A 27,970-nucleotide genomic window follows, 5' to 3' on the forward strand; every position below is an offset into this window, starting at 1 on the left:
GATGTCACATTTGACCCGAAGATGAGCTTCCAACCTCATATCCTCATCATCACTAAGACCGCCTATTTTCACCTCCGTAACATTGTCCGACTTTGCCCTTGTTTCAGTTCATCTGCTGCTGGAACCCGCATTCGTGCCTTCGTTACCTCTATGTGACTTTTCCAATGCACTTCTGGCTGGTCTCCCACATTCTACTCTTCATGAACTTGAGGTCATCCAAAACACTGTTGTCTGTTTCTTAACTCGCACCAAGTCCCGTTGCCCTATCACCCCTGTGCTCGCAGGCCTACATTGGCTCCCGGCCAAGCAACGTCATGATTCTTAAATTCTCATCCTGGTTTTCAAATTCCTCCATGGCCTGGCCCCTCCCTATCTCTGCAATATCTTCCAGCCCCAGAACCCTCCGAGATATCTGCACTCCTCTAATTCTGGCCTCTTGAGCATCCCCAATTTTTATTACTCCACCATCGGTCCTTTGGTCATCAGCTGCCTGGGCCCCGGGCTCTGGGATTCCCTTCCTAAACCTCTCCATCTCGCTTTCCTCCTTTAAGACACTCCTGAAAACCTACCTCTTTGACCAAGCTTTTGGTCATCTGATCCAATATCCCCTCACGTGGCTCTGTTTCATATTTTGTTTATAATACTCCTGTGAAGTGCCTTGGAAAGTTTTATAATGTTAAAGGTGCTATATAAATAGAAGTTGTTGTTGTGTAGTACATTTGGTGACTGGTTTTGATGTTGCTGGTATATATGAGGATATGACAGGGAAAAGGGAATTTACACCAATTCTAAAAAAAGTATAATAAAGTATATGGCAGAAATTTGGTGGGATTTTTTACATAAAATGTATAAAATAATGGGCTGGATTTTACAGCCCCCGACGTTGGGGGAGGTGTGGGGCTGGAAAATGCCTCCGGCAGGGGCCTCGATGCCAGGAAGGCCCAGAAATCGCCGGCGGTGGCGAGGCCTCGTGGCAGCCCCCCGCCGCTCAGTGACAGGACCAAAATTTAAATATGTTAATTTAGTTCAATTAATGAATTAAATATTTATCCGTTCCCGTGCCATATTGTTGGCAGTGGTCGGCACTCCCATGCCTTCGGATCTCTGTTCGGAGGTCCGATGTGGGATAGTGGTGGGGGGGGGGGTCAAACTAATCTGATTGGTGGAGCGGCTGGTGAGAAGGGGTTGAAGGTAAAAGTTTATGAACTTTGTGGGGGGGGGGGGGGGGGGGGGTGGGGGGATGGTCAGGTACATAAGGTATTTTGGGGCAGAGGTCAAGAAATGAACTGTATGGTTATTGGGGTGGAATGGGAGAGGGGCATGAAACATTTATTTAATTTCTCCAAATAAATTTAAAACGTCTATTTCTTTAAAAGTTTACATTATCAGGACTTGAAGCCCTTTAAAAATGGTGTTGCTGCCTGTTGCCGGGGGCGGATTGCCCGCCCCCTCCACGTCTTCGGGAGGGTGGTGCGGGGGGGGGGGGGGTGCTGCGGTCTGCCTGGCCATTGGCCATTTAAATGAGCTGCCGCGCTGAATATTGCAGTGGCTCCGTGACGTGCGGTCCGCCATTTTTGAAGCTTGCCACTGAGATCAGCCGTGAGCTCATAAAATCCAGCTCAATGTGTTTGTATATCTGATCTGAAACTCTGATCGACCAAAAGAATGGTTTAGGAGAAAAGCTAAACTATACGCAGTTGGTCATTGGAAAATTACATCATCTTTATTTGGCAAATCCAATAAATACATAACATTGGCTCGTACATTGTTGTCATATTTGACATTATAAAGCAATAAGAAACAGTCCTCCATTTATTAACACTGTTATAAAGTACTTTCCCTTTGTGCAACACTTGACTAGTGCAATTTCCTGATGTACAACTGTATCTCTACAATGTTTTATCCTCAGTTCGGAGGATCTTTTCCAAATTCATTTCTGTGTTCCACATTTTGCTCCTCTTCCTCTTCAATTTCACCTCCATCCCAACATCTACCCAATGCTTTCTTTCACCCAACCATTGCTCCTTTAAATTGGTTTCTGTCTTCACCTCCCAAGCAGATAGATAGAATAGTGACTTCACAGTTGTCCTGCAACATGGGATATCTTCCTTATACTTCTGTCGATCATAACTCGCACAGTCTTCACACGTCCGCTCACACTCTCTCTTTGCAATTGCACATTTGACATGTTGAAACAGTGTAAACACTAGACAATGTGGAGCTCGAACAATGTGAAAGTAGGTTCACCCATAGAACGCAAACATTAGAAAGTTCAGGGAGGATGCTAGCGTACATAACACAGTCTATCCAGGGAAATGTCATTAACATGTACTTGATAAAAAGTTTTGAAATAATTGACCTTTATTCAATGAAAAGCCCACAGTACCAACCAAGACAATGGAAAAGATGAAAATAATAAAGACTTATGTGGAAACCAAACTGCGTTTTTTTACAAAGTTGTAGCCTTCACAGCTTGTGAACCTTGGCATAGTTAACATTTCTGACCAAATATTGCAATACTTGAAGCCAGACATAAACAGTGCGTGCTGCAGCAGCAGATAGCTATCCCCTTCCTCACTCAACTGACAAAGCTGATTGCCCTATTGCATTACAAATATTTTAGATGTGGTGTCAATATATGTGGAAAGAGAATGCTCTAACATTAAGGCTAAAACATCTTTGTCCAATACAAGGTATTGACCAGATCTTTTCCCACCAGAAGTTGTTACAACTCTTCAACCCTTCACAATCATTTTTAGCCCAGGAAAATCCAGGGGAGATTTTCCTGGTGCCGTGGTGAATTGCCTGGAGCAAGTAGTTACAAAAAATTGGGACAATGTAGACCACCACTTTTCATGTATAATCTTTCTCTCTAAAGTAATAGATGGAAAACCGAGTGAGCTCCAATCCATCTGACTTTCCTGTAATTGCTACACACAGCCGATCCAACAGACACAGGAAAATATCCCATTCTGTCTCCACTGATAGTCAGGAACTCACCTTCTTTGTTTCGACTCCCAAACTGCTTAAAAGTCAATTGGGTCTGGTATTGCATTTCCATTCCTTCAGAAAACAACTGCTGGTATTGTATTTAAAAAATGTTACAGCAATACTTCCACATCCAAAAAAGTCCAGGTTTTTACAGGAATTTAGGTAGATATGAAACATGAATAAGTCAAAGCTCTAATTTTCCCTTTGCTTGGCTCAATTGCCGTCTTCAGTTCATACAGATAAAACTTTGTTAGCTTCTTCCGTCTGGATTTTGGGGAGGGGGTGTGTTGAGGGAGAAGAGTGCACCTGAGCAGACTTGGGTTGTTCATGTTAAGGGTCATCAGCACTGGGATGCAGGACAATTTCCCGTTTTCCTGCTAAATTTCACCAATGACTGTTCCCAGGTCAGCAATGACATGAGTTAATGCAGAGATCATCTGTTTTCTATCCAAAATTAATTTGCTGCTTAGAAAATTGCAATCTTAGAAATAGTAGGCTTCAAAGTTCCTACAAATTTTGTTAATAAACTTTTTCCCTGTTTTTTTAATCACAAGAACAAATTTCACCCTGACATGAGTTAAGTTTAAATTGAGATGGACACCCACTCTGGCACCACTTTCATTTCCCATGCTGTGCATTTTGATGGTTTCACTCAATGAGATTGTTGAGTCACTGCCAAACCGTGGGCAAGAAACAAACCTGTTTACAGCCTGTCAGTAACCACTTTTGAGGCTTTCAAACACATATCACGCAGAAATATTTCAACAAACAAATTAAGAGTTGTGGAAGAGAGTGTCAAACTTTGCACGTAGAAGTGTTTCCTAACAACATGGTTCATACTGGGAGCAGATGGGATATTGAACCTACTGTATGGGATTCATATATACACAACTTAATCTTCCTAGTTTGCACTGCTGGTGAAATTCTCATCTGCCAGAAGCATGCAATCAGAAAATGTGTACATTTTGGGATAGAATTATAGAATCATGCAGCACAGGAGGAGGCCATTCAGTCCATCATGCCTGTGCTGGCTCTTTGAAAGAACGAGCCAATTAGTCCCACTCCCCTGCTCTTTCCCCATAGCCCTGCAAATTCTTCCCCTTCAAGTACAGTTCCAATTCCCTTTTGGAAGTTACTATTGAATCTGCTTCCACCGCCCTTTCAGGCAGTGCATTCCAGATCTCAAGAACTTACTGTGTAAAAAAAAGGTTCCGATTTCCCCTCTGGTTCTTTTATCAATTATCTTAAATCTATGTCCTCTGGATACTGACCACACCCTCCCCCACCCCCCCCCCCCCCCCCCCCCCCCGCACCAACCACTAAGAAGTAGTTTCTCCTTAATTACCCTTTCAAAACCCTTCATAATTTTGAATATCTCTATTCAATCTCCCCTTAACCGACAACTTTAAAGAGAACCATCTCAGTTTCTCTGGCTTCTTAGCATAGCTGAAGTCCCTCATCCTTCATATCATTCCAGCAGATCTCCTCTGGGTTAACCAAATGTTTGCCAATATTAAACCTAAATTTTGAACTATTGGAAAATTTGTTAGTTGATCACCCGACAGCCTTTGAAAATGCATCGCCATCCTACTTGGGGGTGTATGGCTGAGTCCATGGACACTTCTAATGCAGAGTTCATACTTCCTGTCAACACTAGTTGGGAAATCCTTTTAACAAGCTAATGGAAAATCAGCAAATGTAGGTTGAGGTTTCCCGATGTACCCTCCCTCCCTTCGAATGTCAGGAATGTCTGCTCTGGGGTATCATCAGCTCCAATGTTAAACAATGAAACTGTTTACATGATCACAAACTGTGCAGTGTAACTGGTGCATGGGTTACAAGTTGCTGTCCCATCCCACTTCTACCTCTCAGCACAGCCATACTGTTGCTCTAGCCATAGTCCCAAAGGACCACAGGCATCTCTCCCCATGAGAGGGACAGTTGGTGATGTATAGCTTGAGGGTCACCACTCCACATGCATGGGGCAAGGCAAGGAGGCAGGCCTCCATAAACTACCACAGCCGGTATGGGGATTGAACCTGCGCAGTTGGTGTCTTTCTACATCACACTCTAGCCGCAGCATTAACAGCACCAGTGGGGCAAGAACAACATCTACTTGAGAACTCTGTGCCTACACCAAGGGGAAGTTATAGCTGGACAATGTTGATTGCTGAATACTTTGAAATATTCGTCTCAAAAAAAGTAAGACATTGTCTTTTTGGTTGACGTGGCGTGTAACAGATTATCTATATCCCTGTACTGTAGAAGTGCAAATGGTATTGATAGAAACCCTGAGAATTGTTGCAAATGCAACTACTGTAAACGGGATGGCTCTATATTTGACAAAGCACCAGGACCTTCTCTAAAGGCCAGAGAGGATCATCTATACACACCATGAAAACAACCACATGCATACTTTACAATAACAAGGTAATCCTGGGTTGTAAAATTACAAGTTACACCTGACTAGGTTATGCCTGTGATTTGTGCCCTTCTCTGATTGAAAACACTGCTTTGAATTCCTGATTTTTAGCAGGTTCCTATTGCTTGGCTGGAGCTGGGTGCATTGACGAGAGTGGATTTTATGACGTTACACTTCCAGCCGAAGTCTTGTGCCACGGTGTGTACGTCACGAAATTGCAGGTGCACTCTGCACGATATACTATGGGTCAATTTTAACAGATGGAAATCCACGGGGACATGAACTTGCACCCGCAGGATGAGACTCCCGGGTGAGAGTGCAATGCATAAAATTGGCCCAATAACTTTTAAATGGCAGTGTGCCGGGGACAGAAGACTATGAAATAAAGGCTGGGGGTTACAATTTGCTATAATTTCTATCATTATGCGTAATGTGCACTACTTCTTTCATATCTGTGTTGGGGCCCATGTCTGCTAACAGATAACCAGTAGGTGCGCTTACACTGGATTACAGTTGGAGAATGAGCACTTCAAAGAACCATCTGCTTTACTTTACATAAGTCTTTTCTTAAAAATGTAAGCAGTATCAAGCTAAATCACTATCATACAAGTAGGTTTGTCACAAAATCATGAGTAAACAGCCATCTAGATTTATTCAGAGTCAGAAAACTTGAATCAAATATTTGTATGAAATCTATTCTGAAGGTTACTTTTCTTTTGCACAGCCTAAATACTAGAGACTGTTACATGGTTTGAAACTTTAATAAGAGGATGAATTGAGGTATGGATCTGGTGGAATTGCTATGAATTTGATAACTTTATCCTTTACGGAGTTATCAACTTCACAGTTTATTAGAGAGAGAAAATTAGGGCTGGACAGTAATAATATTTTCTTGAGCACTCTGCCATTGCAAGTGTCAAACATGCACAAATTCAAGCAGGGTCACTGAATTATTCTTAGATGCCTTAAGGTCAAATGCTAGCTTATCTGTGACTCACTGCAATTAACCCTTTCACCATCAAAGTGCCATCATGCCATCAAGGTTCACTACAATGACAAACCAGTCACCATTTTTAATACCAAAATGACGAGCAAAAGCACAGTCATACAGTGTTGACAGTAGTTAAAATAAAAGGGCACTGAATGTTCCGGCATAAAATAGATATACATGCTTCCAAAAAAAAAGTTGCTTGTTTTCTTTTGAACGGTAAAGAAATTATTTTAAACACGCATAACTATACTTGAGAACTGGAAAATCCTAAGGAAGTTTTAAGTAGTTGTTTTGCATTGTAAAGCAGTCTTCATACAACACTCTTCATCCTCATCTCCTCCTAAATAAACATAGATAATACCAGAGTTAGTCTCATACCTTGCATTACTGTATCTATATTTGACAATCCATATTAACTTTTATAAATAGAATAAAACAAAGTCGTTATCATATATGGTTAATTATAGAAAGTACAACATTAGAATAGAATCATACAGCACCGAAGGAGGCCATTCAGCCCATCGTGCCTGTGCCAGCTCTTTGAACAGGCTATCCAATTAGTCCCACTCTCTTGTTTTCCACCCGCAGCCTTGAACATTTTTCTCATTCAAGTATGTACCCTTTTGAGAGTTAGTATTGAATCTGCTTCCACCGCCCTTTCAGGCAGCACATTCCAGATCACAACAACTCACTGCATTAAAAAAATCTGTTCATCTCCTCTCTGGTTCTTTTGTCAATTACCTTAAATCCGTGTCCTCTGGTTACTGACTTTCCTGCCCGTGGAAACAGTTTCTCCCCATCTACCAAAACCTGCTCATAATTTTGAACACCTCTATTGAGAAGCTTCGCTGCTCTGAGGACAATCCCAGATTCGTCAGTCTCACCACTAGTGAATCTCCTCTGCACCCTCTCCAAGGCCTTGGCATCCATCCTAAAGTGTGCTGCACAAGAATTGAACACAATACTCCAGCTGAGGCCTAACCGGTATGTTATAAAAGTTTAGCAAAACTTCTTTGCTTTTACTACACTATTTATATAGTTCGGTATCCCTTATCCATTTTTTTAAGAAAAGAAAACAGCCTTATCAACTTCTCCTGCTGACTTTAATAATCTGTGAATACTTCGATAACTCGTTTTTTCCCCCACTCTTTTGTTTTTGGGGTGGGGGGGGGGAAATTCATCTCCTAATTTCTTCCCTTCCTTTCAATTGGTTTGTTAGAATCATAGAATGGTTAGAGCACAGGAGACCATTCAGGCCTTCTTGTCCATGCTGGCTCTCCGCAAGAGTTACTCAGCTACTCCCACTCCCTTACCCGTAGCCATGCAATGTGTTTTCTCTTGTCACTTGAAATCCCTGTCTTATTCTGCAGCTATCCGTATTTGTGATCAACAAGAGAAATGACCTTCACCAGTTTTACCAGGAAGCTGAGTAAGTCCATTAAATAGTGAACTATCAGCATGTGGGAAACCACTATCTGGCAGACGCCTGGGTTCCCATGGCAAAGTAAACAAAGCTCACTTTGTCACTGACAGCAGATAAAGATAGCTTTGATGGGCATCTGGACATGTTTATTTATTTATTTTATTTAGAGATACATCACTGAAACAGGCCCTTCGGCCCACCGAGTCTGTGCCGACCATCAACCACCCATTTATACTAACCCTACAGTAATCCCATACTTCCTACCACCTACCTACACTAGGGGCAATTTACAATGGCCAATTTACCTATCATCTGCAAGTCTTTGGATGTGGGAGGAAACCGGAGCACCCGGTGAAAACCCACGCAGACACAGGGAGAACTTGCAAACTCCGCACAGGCAGTACCCAGAATCGAACCCGGGTCCCTGGAGCTGTGAGGCCGCGGTGCTAACCACTGCGCCGCCGTAACAAAGGTTTATCCAACATGTAGCCCGAGAGCTAATGGAATTTAAGGAGCTGGATTTTCAAATTTCCACCTGGGTATAAAGTTAACCTTGCGGATTTGTCTGTCCCTTTTAGATGCCTCCTGTTTTTCATCTCTGCGATATAACGAGGCTGGGGGGGGGGGAAATTTGTGAAACAAGTTTTACGCTCAGGCAGCAAGCCGAACTCCAGAAGTCTTACAGGAGCAGTGAAAAGTAGCTGTGTTGAAACAACTTAGGTGGAATCCCAAGGAACAGCTCCTCATCTTTGCATTGGGCACTTTGTCAGCCGTAAAACTGATTTCAACAACTTCAGATTATAACCATCGCTCCCATTTTTTTTCAGACAGCGAGACTGGTAATGATTCTGGCTTTACTATTTACGTCTCTTCTAGATATTTCGTTTCTTTACTGGTTCCTTTATAACCCCCACTTGCTCTTGTAATCCCTCATCACTAGAACCAGTCTAGTAAATCTCTTCTGCACCCTCTCCAAAGCCTTCATGTCCTTCCTAAAGTGTGGTGCCCAGAACTGGACAAGATACTCCAGCTAGGACTGAACTATTGATGTAGGGCAGGCACAAGCTCATTCATGCCTTTGTTACCTCAAGACTGAGCTATTCTGATGCACACCTGGCTGGTCTCCCATGTTCTACTCTCCATAAACTCAAGGTCATCCAAACTTTGCTGCCTGTGTCCTTAATTGCACCAAGTCCCATTCACTTATCACCCCTGTGCTCACTGACCTTCCATTTTAAAATTCTCATCCTTGTTTTCAAATCCCTCCATGGCCTCGCCCCTCCCTATCTCTGTAACCTCCTCCAACCCCACAACCCTCCGACATCTCTGAGCTCATCTAATTCTGGCCTCTTGCACATCCCCGATTTTAATCACGCCTCCACATGTGGTCGTGCCTACAGCTGCATGGGCCCTAAACTCTGGAATTCCCTCCCTAAACCTCTCCACCTCTCTCTCTTCCTTTAATACACTCCTTAAAATCTGCATCTTTGACCAAGCTTTTGACCATCTGCTCTAATATCTCCTTATGTAGCTCCGTGTCTAATTTTGCTTTTTAAGGCATCTGTGACGCATCTTAGGACATTACAGTAAAGGTGCTATATAAATGCAAGTCGGTGCTGTTGTTTGGGCCCCACTAGGAAGGTGCAAGCTTCCCCCAAAGTGCTCTCACCTCTCCCTTCCCCTATCCTGCATGCGAGACGCCCCTTTTTCCATGTAATCCTCCCACCCACTTGCTATCGACAGACAGCCTCCGGGTCATGCGGTATCCTGTTGCTTCCCACACGGAACAGGTGGGAAGTCTTCCGGCGGTTTTTAAATGAAGACACGGATGTTGTTAATACACCGGCCCTCATTTCAGGAGTGAGTTTCTGACCCACCTTGTTTCTTGCCCACCCGTAAAACTGACCTGGAGATAAAAGTGGGTTTTATCACTTCAGGGTACATCAGAAAACAAGAAACATAAATGGAAACCGGTGATCAGTAAATTAAGTATGCGGGACAGAGTGGTCAATCTTTGGAGTAACCTGCTGTGTATGGTAACATAATACATAAATATTGGGCTTGTTCAAAACTACAACCAGATGCTGCGATGGCAGAGTTAAACTATTAGAGGGCTGGGTCTGTTATGGATGTCATTCAGGGGGCATAATCGTTATGATGAAAACCAATACCTCAAAGTTGTTTGTTCCTGTTTTTATACATTTTATTCCAGCGCCACCAACATTCCTGAATAACAGGGTCACCAGATGACCTGTTCCTGCATTATTGCTTACTTAGACGACAGCTGTGGTTCAATGGGTAGCACAACCGTCTCAGATTCAGAAGCTTGTGAGTTTCAGCCTCACTCTGGAGACGAGCCCACACTCATCGTAGAAACACAGAGAGAGGCCATTTGGCCCAATGTGCCTATGTTGGTGCTAGCTCTTCAATCGGAGGTATTTGGCCCAATCCTATTGTCCTGTCATTATAGAGAAATAGCAGCTGAGGAGGCAGTCATTGGACCCATCTTGCTGTAGGTAGCTCTAGAATGGGAGATATAGATAGATCGAGAGAGACAGAGGAGTATTTTGAACATTTGGTCAAAAAAGACACAAGCTATGAATGGAAAACTTAACTTGCAAATGCTTTAAAGCGCTTATCTGAGCTTTCTCTTCCCTGCTGTTTTAGCGGAGGTGTTAATCGGTTTAAAATAAACTGTGATCCAAGGAGGTTGCTCCTGCCTGGGCAGCTGCAGTCATAACCTCAGTGAACCAGATCATAAGCACTGTGTCAGCCTCCGCATGTAGTTAACAAAAACTTGGAAAGCTTTGACTCACTTTGCGATGGAGCATTAAGGTTAAAGAGGGAATTGGCGAGTGAGTGTCAGTCACACTGGGCAATGGACTGCAGGTCTTTGCGCACCAACTGGTGCACCTTAAGTATCTGCTGAGTTGCCTCAGGCACCCTGCAAGAGAAAGTGCAGTGGCTCATAGAGGTGCATCGATTCTGTGGTACAGCAGACTGACATACACATACCCAAATAGATCGCAAGGAGATTCCTGAAACTAATGAGAGCAGCATCACATGCAGGATTTGTGCCAGGGTTGGTGGCATACGAAGTGAGCACTAATTTCAGAATAAATGCCAATGGAACACACTTTTGACCCCTTGGATACAGCGGGTGGGGTATAAAATAGGCAGCTGTGGGTTGATACACTCTGTCTGATACTCCTCTCCATTGTCAGCAATGGGCAAGAAATTCAGATGGGTATGTGTAACGGTGCCTGATCCACTGCCACCCGATTTAACTCCCAAAGTTCTGCCGAAGATCTCTAGATACTCCTTGCACTAATACTGTTGGATCAGGTTGCTCAGAGCTGGAAAGGTATTGTATTCCACCACCCCGGGGTCTATAGGAGTGTTCCACAGCATCCCACCCGGGTACACATCCAAGCTCTGCAGTGTACAGTAGATTAGGACGTGAACGTTGGAGAAGGACTTACTAAAAGGCTCAGGACCTCAAAAGGATTCAAGGAGGGATACACTTGCATTGGAGGCAGTTCAGAGAAGGTTCACTAGGTTGATTCCTGGGATGAAGGGATTGTCTTATAAGGAAAGGTTCAATAGGTTGGGCTGATACTCATTAGATTTTGGAGGACTGACAGGTGATCTTATTGAAACATATAAGATTCTGAGGGTCTTGACAGGGTAGATGTTGAGAGGATGTTTCCGCTCGAGAGGGCATCTACAACAATAACAACTTATATTTATGTAGCATCCTAATAAAATGTCCCAAGTCACTTTACAGGAGCATTATAAAACAAAGTATGGCACCGAGCCACAAAAGTTCAGGTGTCCAAACCCTTGGTCAAAGAGGTAGGTTTTAAGGAATATCTTAAAGGACGAAAGCAAGGTGGAGAGGCAGAGAGGTTTCGGGAGGGTATTCCAGAGTTTGGGGTCTAGGCAACAGAAGGCACAGCCACCAAAGGTGGAGCGATTAAAATCAGGGATGCACAAAAGGCCAGAATTAGAGGAGTGCAGATATCTGGGAGGGTTGTGGGACTGGAGGAGATTACAGAGATAGTGGAGGGCGAGGCCATGGAAGGAGTTGAAAACGAGGATGAGAATTATAAAATCAAGATGTTGCTTGACCAGGAGCCAATGTAGGTCAGCGAGCACTGGGGTGATAGGGGAACGGGACTTGGTGCAAGTTAAGACATGGGTAGCAGATTTTTGAATAACCTCAAGTTTAAGGAGTGTAGAATGTGGGAGACCAGCTAGGAGTACATTGGATTAGTCAAGTCTAGAACTAAGGGGCATAGTTTCAGAATAAGAGGTCTCCCATTGAAGATAGAGATGAAGAGGAATTTCTTCTCTCAGAAGGTTGTAAATCTTTGTAATTCTTTTCCCCAAACAGTTGGAAAGGCCGTGTCATTGAATATATTCAAGGCTGAGTTAGATAGATTTTTGATCCACCCACACTCAGTAATCTCACCCATTCATCTGATCACAACCTATTTAAATACATAAGACATAGAACTATGCAAATAAGTAACATATAATGCTCTGGTTGGATAGCACCTTGAGTGTTCTGGCCACTAGGATCACAGCGACAGGGGTACTGTGGAGCATGCTTACTTCTCCTGGCTCTACATTAAATGTTAAATATATCTCTTTACTTTAGTTGCCATTTTCACAGCATCAACTGTGGATGCAGGGGAGGGGGGTCAGTTGATGAATACAAGTTTTTGTCGAGATGGCAACAGAATTGGGAGAAACTTCAAAAACTCAGTCGCCTAGTGGCCAGAGCATGCAACTACACTGTGAAGTTGACATAACAAAATTGAATAAGAAATATTGGCATAACAATTTACTGTACAATGGTTAGTTGCGGAGAAGAAAGCATGACCAAAAACTCTGGCAACAGCAAACCAGGTTTGTGGTTAGGAAATAGGCACCCTTGGCAAAATGTTAAATGGCAATAAGAGAACAAAGAGATTTCAGGACAGTAACATAATTTTCCCTTTCATGTACTAGTTAGAAAATGCTCGAAGATCTCTTTCATAATTTACAACCTGAACCCATTACATACAATGTTCATTCCGATTAAAAAAATACTGTTTTATTTTATTTGAAAAGTAGGGGTTTAACATTTTATTTAAGTGATATTTTGATTCAAAATGGTCATCTGAAATGACAGCTATAAGGCTGTGGTGCTATGGTGCATGTTAGTTATTGGGTAGTAGAAATCTGGAATTCTGTCCCACAAAGCTGAGGGTCAATTGAAAATTTCAAAATTAACATTGTTGGATTTTTATTAGGCAATTAGTATTACAATTACGGAATCAAGGTGGGTTGATGAAGTTAAGATACAGCTCAGCCAAGATCTAATTGAATAGTGGAACAAGACTTGAGGGGCTCAATGGCCTCCTCTTATTCCTATATTAAGTAGCTCACACAAGGTCATAAACCACAATAGCAAATCTTAAATAAAACCAGAAAGTGCAAGAAATACTCAGCAGGTCTGGCAGCATCTAGGAAGAGAGAAACAGAGTTAACGTTTCACAGAACCTGAAATACTAAACAGTTTGTGAATAATATTGAAAAAACGCTGCATTTATGTAGCCCCTTTCACATCCTCAGGATATACCAATTGTTGGCCATTACCTCAAGGGGCCTCGGATAAAAAGGGGAGGAAGTTATGTTTCAGTTATATAAAATTCTGGTAAGACTCCGTTTCCAGTACTACATTCAGTTCTGGGCACTGCACTTCAGGAAGAATTGTATGGGTCTTGGTGAGGCTGCAGTGCAGATTCACCGGTATGTTATCAGGACATAGAGGGTTAAATTATGAGAACAGGTTGCATAGACTAGGCTTGTATTCCCTCGGGTATAGAAGATTAAGGGGTGATCTAATTGAAGTGCATAAGATTAAGGGAATTAATAGCTTCTTTCTATCTACCCTATTACCTCCAGTGGGTGAGTCCAGAACAAGGCGCACAACGTTAAAATTGAAGTGAGGCGGTTCAGAGGTGGTGTGAGGAAGCATGTTTGGTACGGTAGACGTAGAGAAGATGTTTCCACTTGCAGGTGAGACCAGTACTAGAGGACATAAATGCAAGATAGTCACTAATACTTTGAACAGAAAATTCAGGAGAAACTTCTTTACCCAGACAGTGGTGAGAATATGGAACTCACTACCACATGGAGTAGTTGAGGCAAATAGCAGAGATGCATTTAAGGGAAATCTAGATAAACACATGAGCGAGAAAGGAATATGTTGATAGGGTCATATCCTCAGTGAACCATATCATAAGCACTGTGTCAACCTCCGCCTGTTGGGCCGAATGGCCTATTTCAGTGCTGTAAATACTTCATATTTATGACACAGTGATCAACAACTTTGTTTTGAATGTCAACAACTGGTTACTTGGCACAGCTTTGAAAGTGCTTAACATTAGATAGGGCAAGCAGCTTGGAGCTATTTACAGCAACACAACAACCCAGCTTTGACTTTCTCTTTGGATTTCTTGCACTAAACTTTACACCACCTTAAACCAAACACAAATAAAAAACTCTCTGATATGTTCGGTGATGCACCGCTAGCAGGAAAAGTAAGTAATGTTTGTACAAACTGAACTACCACTATCCAAGCCAGCTTAAAAATAGATCAGAAATAATTGTATCAATCCATTATTTCCAACGAGAAATGTTTTGAAAGTGTCACACTTCAGAGGTCACTGCTCAAAAGCTGTCACCAATTGTAAGAAAAATACAGAAAGCTCAGCCATTTCATACAGAAGCTGTAAATATACCAGCTCCTGCAAATGTATAAGTGTAAGTTGTTGCGTTATTTCTGATGTGCAGCCATAAATTTACAAACTGCGAACTTCCCCCTTCTGCAGCGATTAAACTCCACTTCATGTCAGGCAATTAGGATTTAAATTCCGTTTGATCAAAATCACAGAATAGCAGCAGAAAATTATCTGCCTTTTTCCCTGGCTCTGTGCTTGTTTATAAACTGTTAAATCTCAAACTTCTCCCAGTTCTGATGAATGGTCGTCATCCTAAAATATTAACTCTTTTTCGCTCTCCACAGACACTGAGTGTTCTCAAGCATTTTCAGTTTTATTTCCAATTTCCAGCATTTTGCTTTTTGGTGCAAAAAACCTATTGTGCTACATGCAATAAAGCTCCTGTCGTCATTCATTATCTGACTTACCAGGAGCATTATGGTATGAGATTCACTAGTTATATTGAATATACTGTGCATTACCTGGTTATAATGTTCCTGTCATAAAACAGCAGATCTTCTGACTCTCCATATGCTTGAGGATTATAAATTCTACAAGAGCACAAGAATGTTGCACCAAAGTATTGTGATATCTGACTCAACATTATCCAGAGGTTAAACGCAGGCAATTCCTACCACATATTTACACTCCACTAAGACCACCTACTTCCACCTCCGTGATGTTGCCATCTCCACCCCTGCCTCAGCTCATCTGCTGCTGAAACCTTGATCCATACATTTGTTACCTCTCGACTTGATTACTCGAGCGCACTCCTGGCCAGCCTCCCACATTCCACCCTCCATAGATTTAAGGTCATCCAAAACTCTGCTGCCTGTGTCCTTACTTGCACCAAGTCCCGTTTACCCATCAACCCCCGTGCTCGCCGACCTACACTGGCTCCTGGTTAAGCAATGTCGCAATTTAAAAATTCTCATCCTTGTTTTCAAATCCTTTCATCGCCTCACCCCTATCTGGCCCCACAACCCTCCGATATCTGCGCCCCTCTAATTCTGGCCTCTTGAGCATTCCCAGTTTTAATTGCTCCACGATTGGCGGCCATATCTTCAGCTGCCTGGGCCCTAAGCTCTGGAATTCCCTCCCTAAACCTCTCTATCCTTCTTTAAGATGCTCCTTAAAACCTATCTCTTTGACCAAGCTTTTGACCATTTGCCCTAATATCTCCTTAGGTGGCTCAGTGTCAAATTTTATTTTATTAACACTCGTGTGCCTTGGGGGACATTTTATTATGTTAAAAACGCTATATAAATACAAGAAATTGTTGCCATTAGAGACAGCAGAGTCACACAGCAGATATTTTATTCCACTATAATACCTGAATTAGCTTACTGACAAAAATGACCATAACCTCATTATGTTTCTAAACCGTTTAATTCAGAAAATGTAGGTGTTTCATAATGGAGTCGATTGATTATAAAATGCGACAGAAAGCTCTGCTGAAGAAATTAGATTTTTGAGACTTTTTTGGTATGGTCAAGAGAGAGGTAGAGAGATGAATACATTTAAAAGAAACATTCTAGACATGGCCACAAAATTGTTATAGTGAAGGATTAATATTGGCCCAAAATGGGATTATAGGAAGGAATAATGGAAGAATCACAGAATATTCCAGCACGGAAACAAACTATTTAGTCTGTCTAATCTGCATCAGTGTTTTTTCTCCACCTATCTCAATCCCCTCTCCGACTAGCTCGTCGTGCTCTTCCGTTTTTCCCTCTTTCTCTCGCCTCAGAAGGTTGTGGGTTCAAGTCACTCCAGGACTTGAGCAAAATAAAAAATTAAGGCTGACACTCTTGTGCAGTACTGAGGGAGTGCTGCACTGTCAGGGGTGCTGCCTTCTGGATGAGACGCTAAAGCTGTCTGCCCTTTCTGGATGTTAAAGATCCCACGGTACTATTTCAAAGTGCAGCAGGGAGTTCTCCCTGGGGTCCCGGCTAATATTTATCCTTTAATCAACATCATAAAAACAGATTATCTGGTCATTATGAAATTGCTGTTAGTGGGAGCTTGCTGTGTGTGATTTGGCTGCTGTGTTTCCTATATTACAGTAGTGACTACACTTCAAAAGTGCTTCATTGGCTGTAAAGCACTTGGAATATAATACTGTCATGGAAGGTGCTATATAAATGCAAGGTTTTATTTTGTTCTATTTTCTTTCAGACAACTATAAAGGAATTTATGAACTCTACTTCAGTGACAGCTCGTGGCAGAGAATTCCACATTCCAACACCTGGTGTAAACAGCTTTCTTCTAGTCTCCTTTTTAAATAATTTTTTGTGCTTCTCTTAAACTTTTACCTCCTTGTTACCATCTTGCTGACTAATACAAAGCGTCCATCACTATTTACCTCATCATAACCTTGAAGATCTCCACCAGATTCCAACCCCCCTCAATCCTCTCATTACGAGTGTGAAAGTCCTAACTTCTCAAGCTTCTCTACTTAACTGTAAACTTTTCTTTGCTACTCCTGCACCTTTTCCATCATCTTGGTTTCCTTCCGATAATAGGATGCCCAGAACTACACATAATACTCCAACTGCAGTCTGCATCAGACCTTGTACACGTTTGCAGCATATAAACAGGCCATTCAGACTGGTCTCTGCTTCGTAGGAGCCTCCTCAATTCACCCTATCAGCATCTCCTTCTACTGCTTGCTCCCTCTGTTTATCCAGCTTCCTCTTAAATGTATCGATACTATTCACCTCAACCACTCCCTGTAGTAGCGAGTTCCACATTCTCACCATTCTCTGGGTAAAGAAGTTTCCCTGAATTCCCCATTGGATTTATTAATGACGATTCTGGATTTATGGCCTCTTGTTTTGGATTCTCCCACAAGCGGAAACATTTTCACTATGTCTAACCTATCAAACCCTTTCATAATTTTAAAAAGACCTCTATCAGAAGAGTCATACAGCACAGAAACAGGCCCTTCGGCCCATCGTGTCCATGCTGATCATCAAGCACCTATCTATTCTAATCCCATTTTCCATCACTTGGCCCGTAGCCTTGTATGCTATGGCGTTTCAAGTGCTCATCTAAATACTTATTAAATGTTGTGAGGATTCCTGCCTCTACCACCTCGTCAGGCAGTGTGTTCGAGATTCCAACCACCCTCTGGGTGAAATTCTTTTCCCTCAAATCCCCTCTAAACCTCCTGCCCCTTACCTTAAATCTATGCGCCATGGTTATTGACACCTCTGCTAAAGGAAAAAAATTCTTCCTATCTACCCTATCAATGCCCCTCATAATTTTGTGTACCTCAATCAGGTCCCCCTTCAGCCTTCTCTGCTCTAAGGAAAACAACCCTAGCCTATCCAATTTCTCTTCATTGCTGAAATGCTCCAACCCAGGCAACATCCTGGTGAATCTCCTCTGCACCCTCTCCAATGCAATCACATCCTTCCTATAGTGTGACAATCAGAATTATATACATTTCTCCAGCAGTGGCCTAACTAGCATTTAATACAACTCCATCATAACCTCCCTGTTCTTTTATTCTAAGTCTCGGCTAATAAAGGCAAGTATCCCATATGCCTTCCTAACCACCTTATCTACCTGTGTTGCTGCCTTCGGTGATCTACGGACAAGTATACCAAGGTCCCTCTGACCCTCTGTACTTGCTAGGGTCCTACCACCCATTGTATATTCCCTTGCCTTGTTAGTCCTTCCAAAATGTATCACCTCACACTTCTCAGGATTAAATTCCATTTGCCACAGCTCTGCCCATCTTACCAGCCCATCTATATCGTCCTGTAACCTAAGGCTTTCCTCCTCGCCATCTACGACATCACCAATTTTCGTGTCATCTGCAAACATACTGATCATACCTTCTATATTCACGTCTAAATCATTAATGTACACTACAAACAGCAAGGGTCCCAGGACCGATTCCTGCGGTACACCACTGGTCACAGGGTTCCAATTGGAAGGGAACAAATTGACGGGAAAAATTAGGTAGGGCAAAATGTAAATCTGTGGGCCCATCTCTAATGGGAGGGTCTTAAGAGGTTAGCTAACTTCTGTTATTGCATCCAAAATACAAGGTACAACTTTATATTCTTTATAAATTGTATTGTATTCTCTTAAGTATAGAAGATTAAGGGTGATCTAATTGAGGCGTTTAAGATGATTAAAGGATTGGATCTGGTAGATAGGGAGAAACTATTGCCTCTGCTGGGATATTTAGAGCTAGACCTGCCAATATTCTGAGACTATGTCCCCTGGTTCTAGACTCACCAGCCAAGGGAAACATCTTATCTACATCCACCCTGTCATGCCCTACAAGAATTTTGCAAGTTTCAATGAGATCACCTCTCTTTCTTCAAAACTCTAAAGAATACAGGTCCAGTTTCTGCAATCTCTCCTCCTAAGACAATCCTGTAATCCCAGGGATTCGTCTGGTGAACCTCTGTTGCACTCCCTCTGTGGCAAGTATATCCTTCCTTAGATAAGGAGACCAAAACTGTACACAATACTCCAGGTGCCGCCTCACCAAGGCTCTATACAATTGCAGCACGACTTCTTTACTCATGTAGAGTCATAGCGCCATAGAGAGATACAGCACCGAAACAGGCCCTTCGGCCCACCGAGTCCATGCGACCATCAATCACCCATTTATACTAATCCTATATTAATCCCATTTCCCCCTCTCACATCCCCACCTTCCCTCAATTCTCCTACCACCTACCTACACTAGGGGCAATTTTTTTTTGTACTCAAAGCCCCTTGCAATGAAGGTCAACATACCATTTGCCTTCCTAATTGCTTGCTGCATCTGCATCCCAGCTTTTAGTGACTCATGAACAAGGACACCCAGGTCCCTTTGAACATCAACACTTCCCAACCTCTCACCATTTAAGAAATACTCTGTCTTTCTGTTTTACCACACTTATTCACATTATATTCCATCTGCCATGTTCTTGCCCATTCACTTAGCCTGCCCAAGTCCCCTTGAAGCCTCCTTGCATCCTCCTCACAACTTACATTCCCACCTAGTTTTGTGCCATCAACAAATTTGGAAATATTACATTTTCCAAGTCCAAATCATTTATATAGATTGTGAATAGCTGTGACCCCAGCACTGATCCTTGCAGTCCTCCACTAGTAACAGCCTGCCATCCTGAGAATGACCCTTTTATACCTACTCTCCATAGTGGTATATTACCCCCAATCCCATGTGCTCTAATTTTGTTTACTAACCTCCTGTGTGGGAGCTTAACAATAGTCTTCTGAAAATCCAAATGCACCACATCCACTGGTTTTCCTTTATCTATGCCACAAGTAACATCCTCAAAAAACTCCAACAGGTTTGTCAAACATGATTTCCCTTTCATAATGCATGTTGACTCTGTCCAATCATATCATTATTTTCTAAATGTCTCGTTATCACATCCTTTATAATAGATTCTAACATTTTCCCTACTACTGATGCCACACTAACTGGTCTGTAGTTTCCCCATTTTCTCTCTCCCTCCTTTCTTAAATAGTGTTGCTACTTTCCAGTCTTCAGGAACCTTTTCAGAATTGAGAGAATTTTGAAAGTTAACTACTAATGCATCCACTATCTCTACAGCCACCTCCTTCAACACTCTGGGATGTAGCTCATCTGGTCCAGGGGATTTATCAACCTTCAATCCAGTTAATTTTTTGAGTACTACCTCTTTATTAATACTAATTTCTTCCAGTTCCTCATTTTCACAAGTCCCTTAGTTCCCCAGTATTTCTGGGAGATTTTCTATATCTTCCTCTGTGAAGACAGACACAAAGTAATTGTTTAGTTTCTCTGCCATTTCCCTCTTCTCCAGTATAAATTTTCCTGTCTCCGCCTGTAATGGACCCACCTTTGTCCTTGATAATCTTTTCCTTTTCACATACCTAAAGAAGATTTTACAGTCCGCTTTTATGTTTCTCACTAGCTTGCATTCGTATTATCTTTTCCCTTTCTTTATCAATTTCTTGGTCCTCCTTTGCTGGATTCTAAATTGCTCCCAATCCTTGAGTTTACCACTTTTTCTGGCAACCTTATAAGCCACTTCCTTTGATCTAATGCAATCTTTAACTTCTTTTGTTAGCCACGGTTGAGTCATCTTTCCTGTTGGGTTTTTGTGTCTTAAAGGAATGTATATTTGTTGTAGACCATGTAATACTTCTTTAAATACTGGCCATTTCCTGTCTACTGTCAAATCTTTTAGTGTATTTTCCTAATCCACCATAGCCAACTTGCCCCTCATCCCTTCATAGTTTCCTTTGTTCAGATTTAAGATCCTAGTTTCAGAATATATCACTTTCTAACTTAATGTAAAATTCTATCATATTATGGTCACTATTTCCCAAAGGCTCCTTTACAGCAAGGTTATTAATTAGTCCTTTCTCAATACAGTATACTAAATATAAAATAGCCCAATCCCTAGTTGGTTCTTCAACGTACTACTTCAGAAACCTACCTCGTACACACTCCAGGAATAAATCCTCCGCAGCATTAGTGGTGATTGAGTTTACCCAGTCTATATGTAAATTGAAGTTGCCCATTATTATTATATTGTATTGTTACATGCACCTCTACTTCCTGATTTATACCGTACCCAACATTACCACTGTTTGGTGGCCTGTAAACAACTCCCACCAACGTTTGCACCCCTCGCTGTTTCTTAGCTCCACCCAAATTGATTCTACATCTTGATCCTTCGATCTAAGATCCTCTCTCACTAATGTACTGATCTCATCCCTCATTAAGAGTGCTATCCCACCTACTTTTCCTTTTATTCCTATTCTTCCTAAGTGACGAATATCCTTGAATATTCAGTTCCCAGTCTTGGTCACCCTGTAACTGCGTCTCTGTAATGACAAGTAAATCATACCCATTTATCTTTATTTGTGCCTTCAAATCATCTACCTTGTTGCGAATGCTGCATACATTCAGACGGAGTGCCCTCAACTTTGTCTTTTTTTAAACATTATTCTGCATTCTGACCCTATTTGATGCTTGCCTTCGTTTGGTCTGTCTTCTAATTTTGCTTACTACTTTCCTACTTCCTGTTACCAGTTTTGCTTCCATCCAATCTTCCCTACCTGCCGCACTCGGATTATCAATTCCCATATTGCTACCTTGCTCTCTTGCCTTCTCCTCTCTCTCTAAATTAACGCATTTCCCGCACTTGATCCCTCATCCCCACTATTGAATTTAAAGCCCTCTCTACTGTTCTAGTTATGTGGTCCCAGCACAGTTCAAGTGAAGATCGTCCCATAGTTACAGCTCACATTTTCCCCAGTACTGGTGCCAGTGCCCCATGAATTGAAACCCATTTCTCCCACATGAGTCTTTCAGCCATGCATTTAACTCTCTAATCTATTTACACTACTCCAATGTGCTTGTGGCTCAGGTAATAATCCAGAGATTGTCATTTAGTAGTACAAAACTTGAGCATTGCTGAAAATAGAGACATGTTGCCGAAGCTTTTTGTCTTGCACTCATCAGGACAATCCATAAAAATAACCAATGTAAGGGAAAACAACAACTTATACTGCATGAGAAGAGAGTGCTGATTAGTTGGCAAGTGAACTCTAATTGGTACAGGCGTTGCCTGGAGAATGCACCAGTTTACGGTGACTGACAGTTAACTGCCAAGCTTTGTTTGAAATTTAAACCAGGCAGCTTGACTGATTGGTCAAGGTATTACCCTGAGGAATGAACCAGCGAATTGGCTGTCACTTATTTTGTTCAGCTTTAACACCTGCAATGTTTGTACATATTCTTTCTGTCTGCAAAGTACAGGGCCCTGTGCATTAATATATGTAGCTTCCAGTGACAACCACCCAGAGGGTGTTTGGAATCTGGAACACACTGCCTGAAGGGGTGGTAAAGGCAGGAACCCTCACAACATTTAAGAAGTATCTAGATGAGCACTTAAAACGCCATAGCATACAAAGCTAAGGGCTAAGTACAGGAAAATGGGATTAGAATAGATGGGTGCTTGATGGCTGACGCAGACATGTGGGCCGAAGGGCCTGTTGCTGTGCTGTATAACTCTGTGACTCTCTATGCAGAACCTCTTTTCTAGTCCTATTTATGTCATTGGTTCCCACGTGGACCATGACAACTGAACTCTCCCCCTCCCACTGCATGTTCCTCTCCAGTTCTGATCAGATGTCCCAAACCCTGGCAGGCAACACAGCATTCTGGACTCTCCCTCTTGGCTGCAGAGAACTGTGTCTATCCCCCTGACTATACTGCCTCCTACTACCAGTACATTCCTATTTTTCCCCCTACTTGAATGGCTTGAAGTATTTCTTCGCACAAAGGGTAGTGGAAATCTGGAACACTCGCCCTCAAAAAGCTGTTATAGCTGGGGGTCAATTGCAAATTTCAAAACTGAGATCGACAGATTTTTATTGGGCAAAGGTAGGGTTACACAACCAAGGTGGGTAAAAGGAGTTAAGATACAGGTCAGCCATGATCTAATTGAATGGAGGGAATATTGAAGAGATTTGAGGGGCTGAATGACATACTCATGTTCCTAACTAACATGATGTTTCCCGTTGGTGAGATGTTTCATAGTGTAATATACCCTGAAGCTTCTCATTAAAGTTTTTTTAAAAAATTCATTCATTGGATATGGGCGTCACTGCATTTATTGCCCATCCTAAGTGCCCTGAGTGGCTTGCTGGGCCATTTCAGAGGGCAGTTAAGAGTCAATGCTGGCTTTTTAATTCCAGATTTATTTAATTAATGGAAGTTAAATTCCCCAGCTGCCATCATGGGATCTGAACTGATGCGTCCAGATTATTAGTCCATGCCTCTGGATTACTTGTCCTCTAATATAACCACTATGTGACTACATCCAATAAAAGAAAGTATGAAGATTTTGACTTCACTACTGCATTCCAAACATCTGCGTGATTAAACCTCAGCTAATGGGACAGTCTGTATTGTTCCCAACAGCTCACTACTCAAAAATGCATACTTACATTTGGCGTACCAGGATTTTCATCTGTGCTCCACTATAAAACTCATGGTGGTTCCATCAAAGGAAGGTGGGGCAATAATTCTTGGCCCTGGCTGGGATGTGATGCTGATCACTGGTTTACCTTCTGAGAAGCTCTTAGAGGCCCTGGTTATGTGCTGAGAGGTCAGAGTATGTGGGGGGTTCAAGGACTTCCCTGTTGGGAAGTAATAAGGACTCTCCATGTAATAGGCTTCACTCTGTTGGCTCACAGTACTGTTGGGTTTCACAGTCTCGTTGCATTCATTCTCGGGCCGAGAAAGCTGAGTCTGTAGAGTGGGCAGCATGGCTGGCGTGGGTAGGAATCCAGGGTAGATCATGTAGGTGGTGCCATAGGTACCAGGGTTTATTGCAATGGGGGACATGGGCACTGACACTGGGGCCAGGGGCTGCTGAGGCATGGGCACATCCACATAGTGCCCGGTCTCCGGGTCGTATAGGCGCTTGCGGGCCGGTTGCACAGGCGTGTCGACCAGGTAATACTGCCCTGTGGCGGGATCCAGCAGCATCTTGCGCTGTGTTGGTGGCGGAGGCGGGAAGCACGGCACTGGGGGGCTGTCCACTACCACCAGCTGCTGCCCCTTGGCCGGGCTCGGCTGCTCCGGAGCTGGCAGCCCGGGCGGCCGCTGTGGGTACACGGTGGCGGGCGAGGCTTCGCGCTGCTGTTCGGGGCTCGAACTCTGTGCCGGGGCAGCTGCCGCTGGGGGCAGGGAGTAGATGGCGGGGGGCGGCGGTTCACGGGGTGCAGCCGGCTGCTTTATGGGGATGGTCAGGTAGTTCCCGTATTCGGATGGCAGCGGTTGTTGCGGTGGGCTCTTGCTCTCCCCCGCCGCTGGGGTTTGCACCACAGATCCCGCTTTACACTGCTTCTCGCTCTCCTCCAAGGACTGGCGGCGCGGCGCCCGCAACCAGCGAAAATCGGGCGGCGGCGGCGGCGTGGATTTGGCGCCCGGTACTGACTCCCTGGAGGACGAGGCGGCGCTCGGAGGGACGTGGGACGGTGACGGGAACACCGGGGCCCCGGTGAGGAGCTGCGGGCCGGTACTCTTGCCGCCGGGCCTGGCTGGGCCGGGGCTCTGGGCGTCTCCCGGGGGGTTGGCAACCCCGCAGGAGCACGAGGCCTCCTCGCTGGCGATCAGAGACAACACGTGGCTTCCCGCCGGCGGGCCGGGAGCGGGCTCGCTCTTGCGCTTCCACTCGTTCTTATCGAACACGTACAGCTCCTCCATGGTCTTAACGGCGGCCGTCAGCTTCTCCAGGGCCAGCTGCTTGCTGGCCACCTTGCAGCCGGTACCGCGCTGCTTCTCTCCGCCCGGTGCCGGTACCGATGCTGCCGCCGGCGGGCTGCCCGCCGCCGCCCCCTTGAGCGGAATGCGACCGGACGCCCTGTGCGGGAAGACCGAGCCGTTCTTCATGCCGGTGTCCGGGCTCGGGCCGCCGCTCCCCTCCGTCAGACACTCGGTGGACTGGCCCTGCTTGAGCCCGGCCAGGGTCTTGCTGCTGACCGACTGACACTTGATGACAATGGGCAGTAAGGAGGCGCCTTTCCCGCACGGGGCCTGCTCGCTGCTCTTCACCTTGTTCCCCTGCAGCGTTAGGATGTGGTAAGAACTTTTGACCAACTTCCTGACATCGCGGACCTGGTGGATGGGGGTGTGCAGCTTGTGAACATTGTCCCTGATGTCCCGCACACTGAAGTGAGGCGCTTTGTTTTTGTTCTCCTCGCCTCCCGGAGCCTCTTCTCCAAACCATGCCTGGTATTTGCTGTCATCAGCTGCCTGCAGCAGGCCGGCCGCTTCATTCCAGCCTATATTGGGAGTCAGCAACTTGGCAATGTCCTTGTCCTTGCGGCTTCGCAGTCGGATCCTGATTTCTGGCGATCGGCAGTTTGTATCCGGGTGGCGGGATGCCGCGGATTTCCCGCCCGCTTCTCCTCCCTCAGGCGGGGCGCGGTCCCCGCCCGCCGCCGCCGCCCACTCTGCCCCTTTGGGCGCGGCTATCTGAATGCTGGGCACGAAGAGATGGGACATTTTGGTTTGCTTGCTGACAGCTTGCCTCCCAATGTGCGCTCGGACCCTCTGGGCGGCCCTGGCCTCAGCCAGCCGGGGTCTCGCCTCACTCTCTCTCCACGATCGGAATGCACTGTGCTGGCTCGGCAACCAGCCGCCCTGGCCACTCTCCGCGGCGCCACTCCGCTCGCCCCCCTGCGCCGCTCCGCCGCTCACTTGGCCCGGCTCCGGGGAAGACTCAGGGCTCCCGCCGGGGAACTTGCTGCCGTTGTTTCTCTGCAAATGGCCCGGCTCCGCTTCGGGCAATTGGGCGGACGGGCTGGGTGGAGCGGCGAAGGAGGTGTCGCTAATCTCCCCCCTCTCCATCTTCAACTCCTGCTCATATTGCATTTTCTTCCAGATGACATTCTGTAAGAGATTGGAGGCCAGCTTGGATTTCCTCTGAGTGCTCTCCATTGCCTCGGCCGCTGTGCCGCTCTCACCTCCCTGCTCCCGAACTCCATCGGCGCAACGCGATCCTGGAACATTCCTGGCCTGGGGAACACTCCTCTGGCTGCCTTTCCTGGCCACCGGCAGCTCTTTGACATCAGATACCAAATTGAAAGTCTCGCTTGAAGTAATAACCTTGGATTCAACCTGTTCAAATCTCCCAGTCACTTGGATCCGCCTTTTGGAGCCGGTTTGCTTCTCTGCGCCCGCCGCGTTTTCCTGCTTCCCGTTAACGGTGACAGTTAACCCTTTGGCGGGTACGTGCTGCCATTCTCCCACTCTTGCTGCCTCTTGCTCCTTGTTGCTCCCTGCTCTCTCTGGCCCAATGCTTGCCTTTGCATTCTTACCAGGAAATTCAGTCTGATCTTTCTTCTTCATTGCATTGCGACATTGAGCATCAACATATTGGGCCCAGCGGTTAAATCCAATGCTCTCCTCTGACAGTGATGACAAATCGGTTGATCTATTACCGGCGCAGTAAGTGTCCAGATATTCATCACCGGGGCAAGCGAGACTGCGGAAAGCCCTGGCCGTTAAACTGCGGACTTCCTTGTCTGCATCGTCCAGTTCACTCACAGCGCTGGAGGTCCCGCTGCAATAGTCAAACTTTTTGCTCTTGCTTTGCCCACTGGCATTGCTTTCCGCTGCCAGCGTTGCGCCATTCGCACTGGCTGCCACTGTCAATCTTCCAGAGTTTCCGCACACACGCTGCTCCCTTTCCTCCTGGGAATGGGAGCCACATTCCTTTCCTTGGTCGCTGCGATTTTCGCCCACCGCCCGCGAACTTGCCCTGATCGACAAGCGAATGTGCCCGGCCGGGCTGGCACTGCCAGGCTGCCCCTCTGCCAGCCCCCCTCCGTCCGCCACACTCTCTCCGCTCGCCATTTCTTCCTTGGGCGCCTCGTCCGCTGCGCCGGCACCGGGCGGCGCATCACTGGCGCAACTGGTGCCCCGCGGGGTGTCGGAGCCTTCCTCTGATATATCACTTTCCAAAGAGCTGCTGCTGTCTAGCAAAGAATACAGGGCGCTGCCCTCCTCCACATAGCAACCAGAGCCCATCCCAAATTCCCAATCTCCATCGTGATCCAGCTCAAACAGCTGGATTTCCTGGGTGCTGATATAATGCACCTCGTCATTACTGCACGGCTGGAAATGATCCCATAGCAACAGCTCGCAAGAGTCACTTTCCCCTCGCCCGGTGTTTACAATGAGCTGAGCACCGCCGTCTTTGCGCCCGATCTGTGGTCCAAAACAAGGGTGGAAAGGAGCAGCCCCACTGGCGGATCCCAGTTTGTCACCGTCACAGTCACTAAAACTCTCTGAAATATCCGAGCCCACGGCGGTATCATAGCCGGAAAACTCGGCGGGGAACCCGTCCGCCAAACCATGCCTGCGGGATCCACTCTCTCCCGCCCGAGTTTCCTCGCCGCCAGCGTTACTCCGGCGAGAGTCCCCCGGGGTCTCCTCTCTCCGCATACCGGCCTCCAGCTCCACTCTCACCGATTCCTCCCTCTCCACCTCGGGCGATTTGGGCTGTTCCGCCGGATCTCCGCCAGTGCCTCCGGCCCGCTCCGCCGGATCTCCGCCAGTGCCTTCGACCACTCCGGGAAGTCGAGCTCGGTTCCCAGCCTCGCTGTTGGTCACTCCACGGGAGGACGGGGCCGGTACTTGTCCTCCCGACACGGCTCTGACCCCTCGACCTTTAACGGGCGGTGAGGGCACCGAGTCCCCGGTGCCATGGGCAGAGAGAGTCCCATTCACAGCAGCGGGCCGAGCCCTCGCCACCGAGAAATGAAGGCAAAGCATGTGGCAATTCTCTGCTTCACTGTCGCAGGCGTCACGTCAGCAGCCAGAC

At 45.2% G+C, this 27,970-nt stretch overlaps 1 protein-coding gene across 2 annotated transcripts; it reads right to left on the reverse strand.

Moving 5' to 3' along the window:
* Positions 1–4,330: 4,330 nt before the first annotated feature.
* On the reverse strand, positions 4,331–27,937 carry LOC137377082 (uncharacterized protein C4orf54 homolog). Of its 2 annotated transcripts, XR_010976359.1 has the most exons (3): positions 23,583–27,937; positions 13,777–13,908; positions 4,331–6,744 (listed from the first exon to the last, which is right to left on the reverse strand). XR_010976359.1 is itself a non-coding variant. In XM_068046362.1 (2 exons), the coding sequence occupies exon 1, from the start codon at positions 27,919–27,921 to the stop codon at positions 23,602–23,604; it is 4,320 nt and encodes a 1,439-aa protein (XP_067902463.1). In that variant the 5' UTR covers positions 27,922–27,937; the 3' UTR covers positions 4,331–6,744; positions 23,583–23,601. The 2 variants fall into 2 exon arrangements, 1 of the variants encoding a protein (XP_067902463.1); XM_068046362.1 differs by lacking the exon at positions 13,777–13,908.
* Between the last annotated feature and the right edge of the window lie 33 nt (positions 27,938–27,970).

This window comes from Heterodontus francisci, chromosome 1 (assembly GCF_036365525.1).
Source record: "Heterodontus francisci isolate sHetFra1 chromosome 1, sHetFra1.hap1, whole genome shotgun sequence".
NCBI lineage: Eukaryota > Metazoa > Chordata > Chondrichthyes > Heterodontiformes > Heterodontidae > Heterodontus > Heterodontus francisci.

What these genes read in the sequence shown, in the direction of transcription:
- LOC137377082 (XM_068046362.1), bottom strand. Translation starts at nt 27,921, where the DNA reads ATGCTTTGCCTTCATTTCTCGGTGGCGAGGGCTCGGCCCGCTGCTGTG.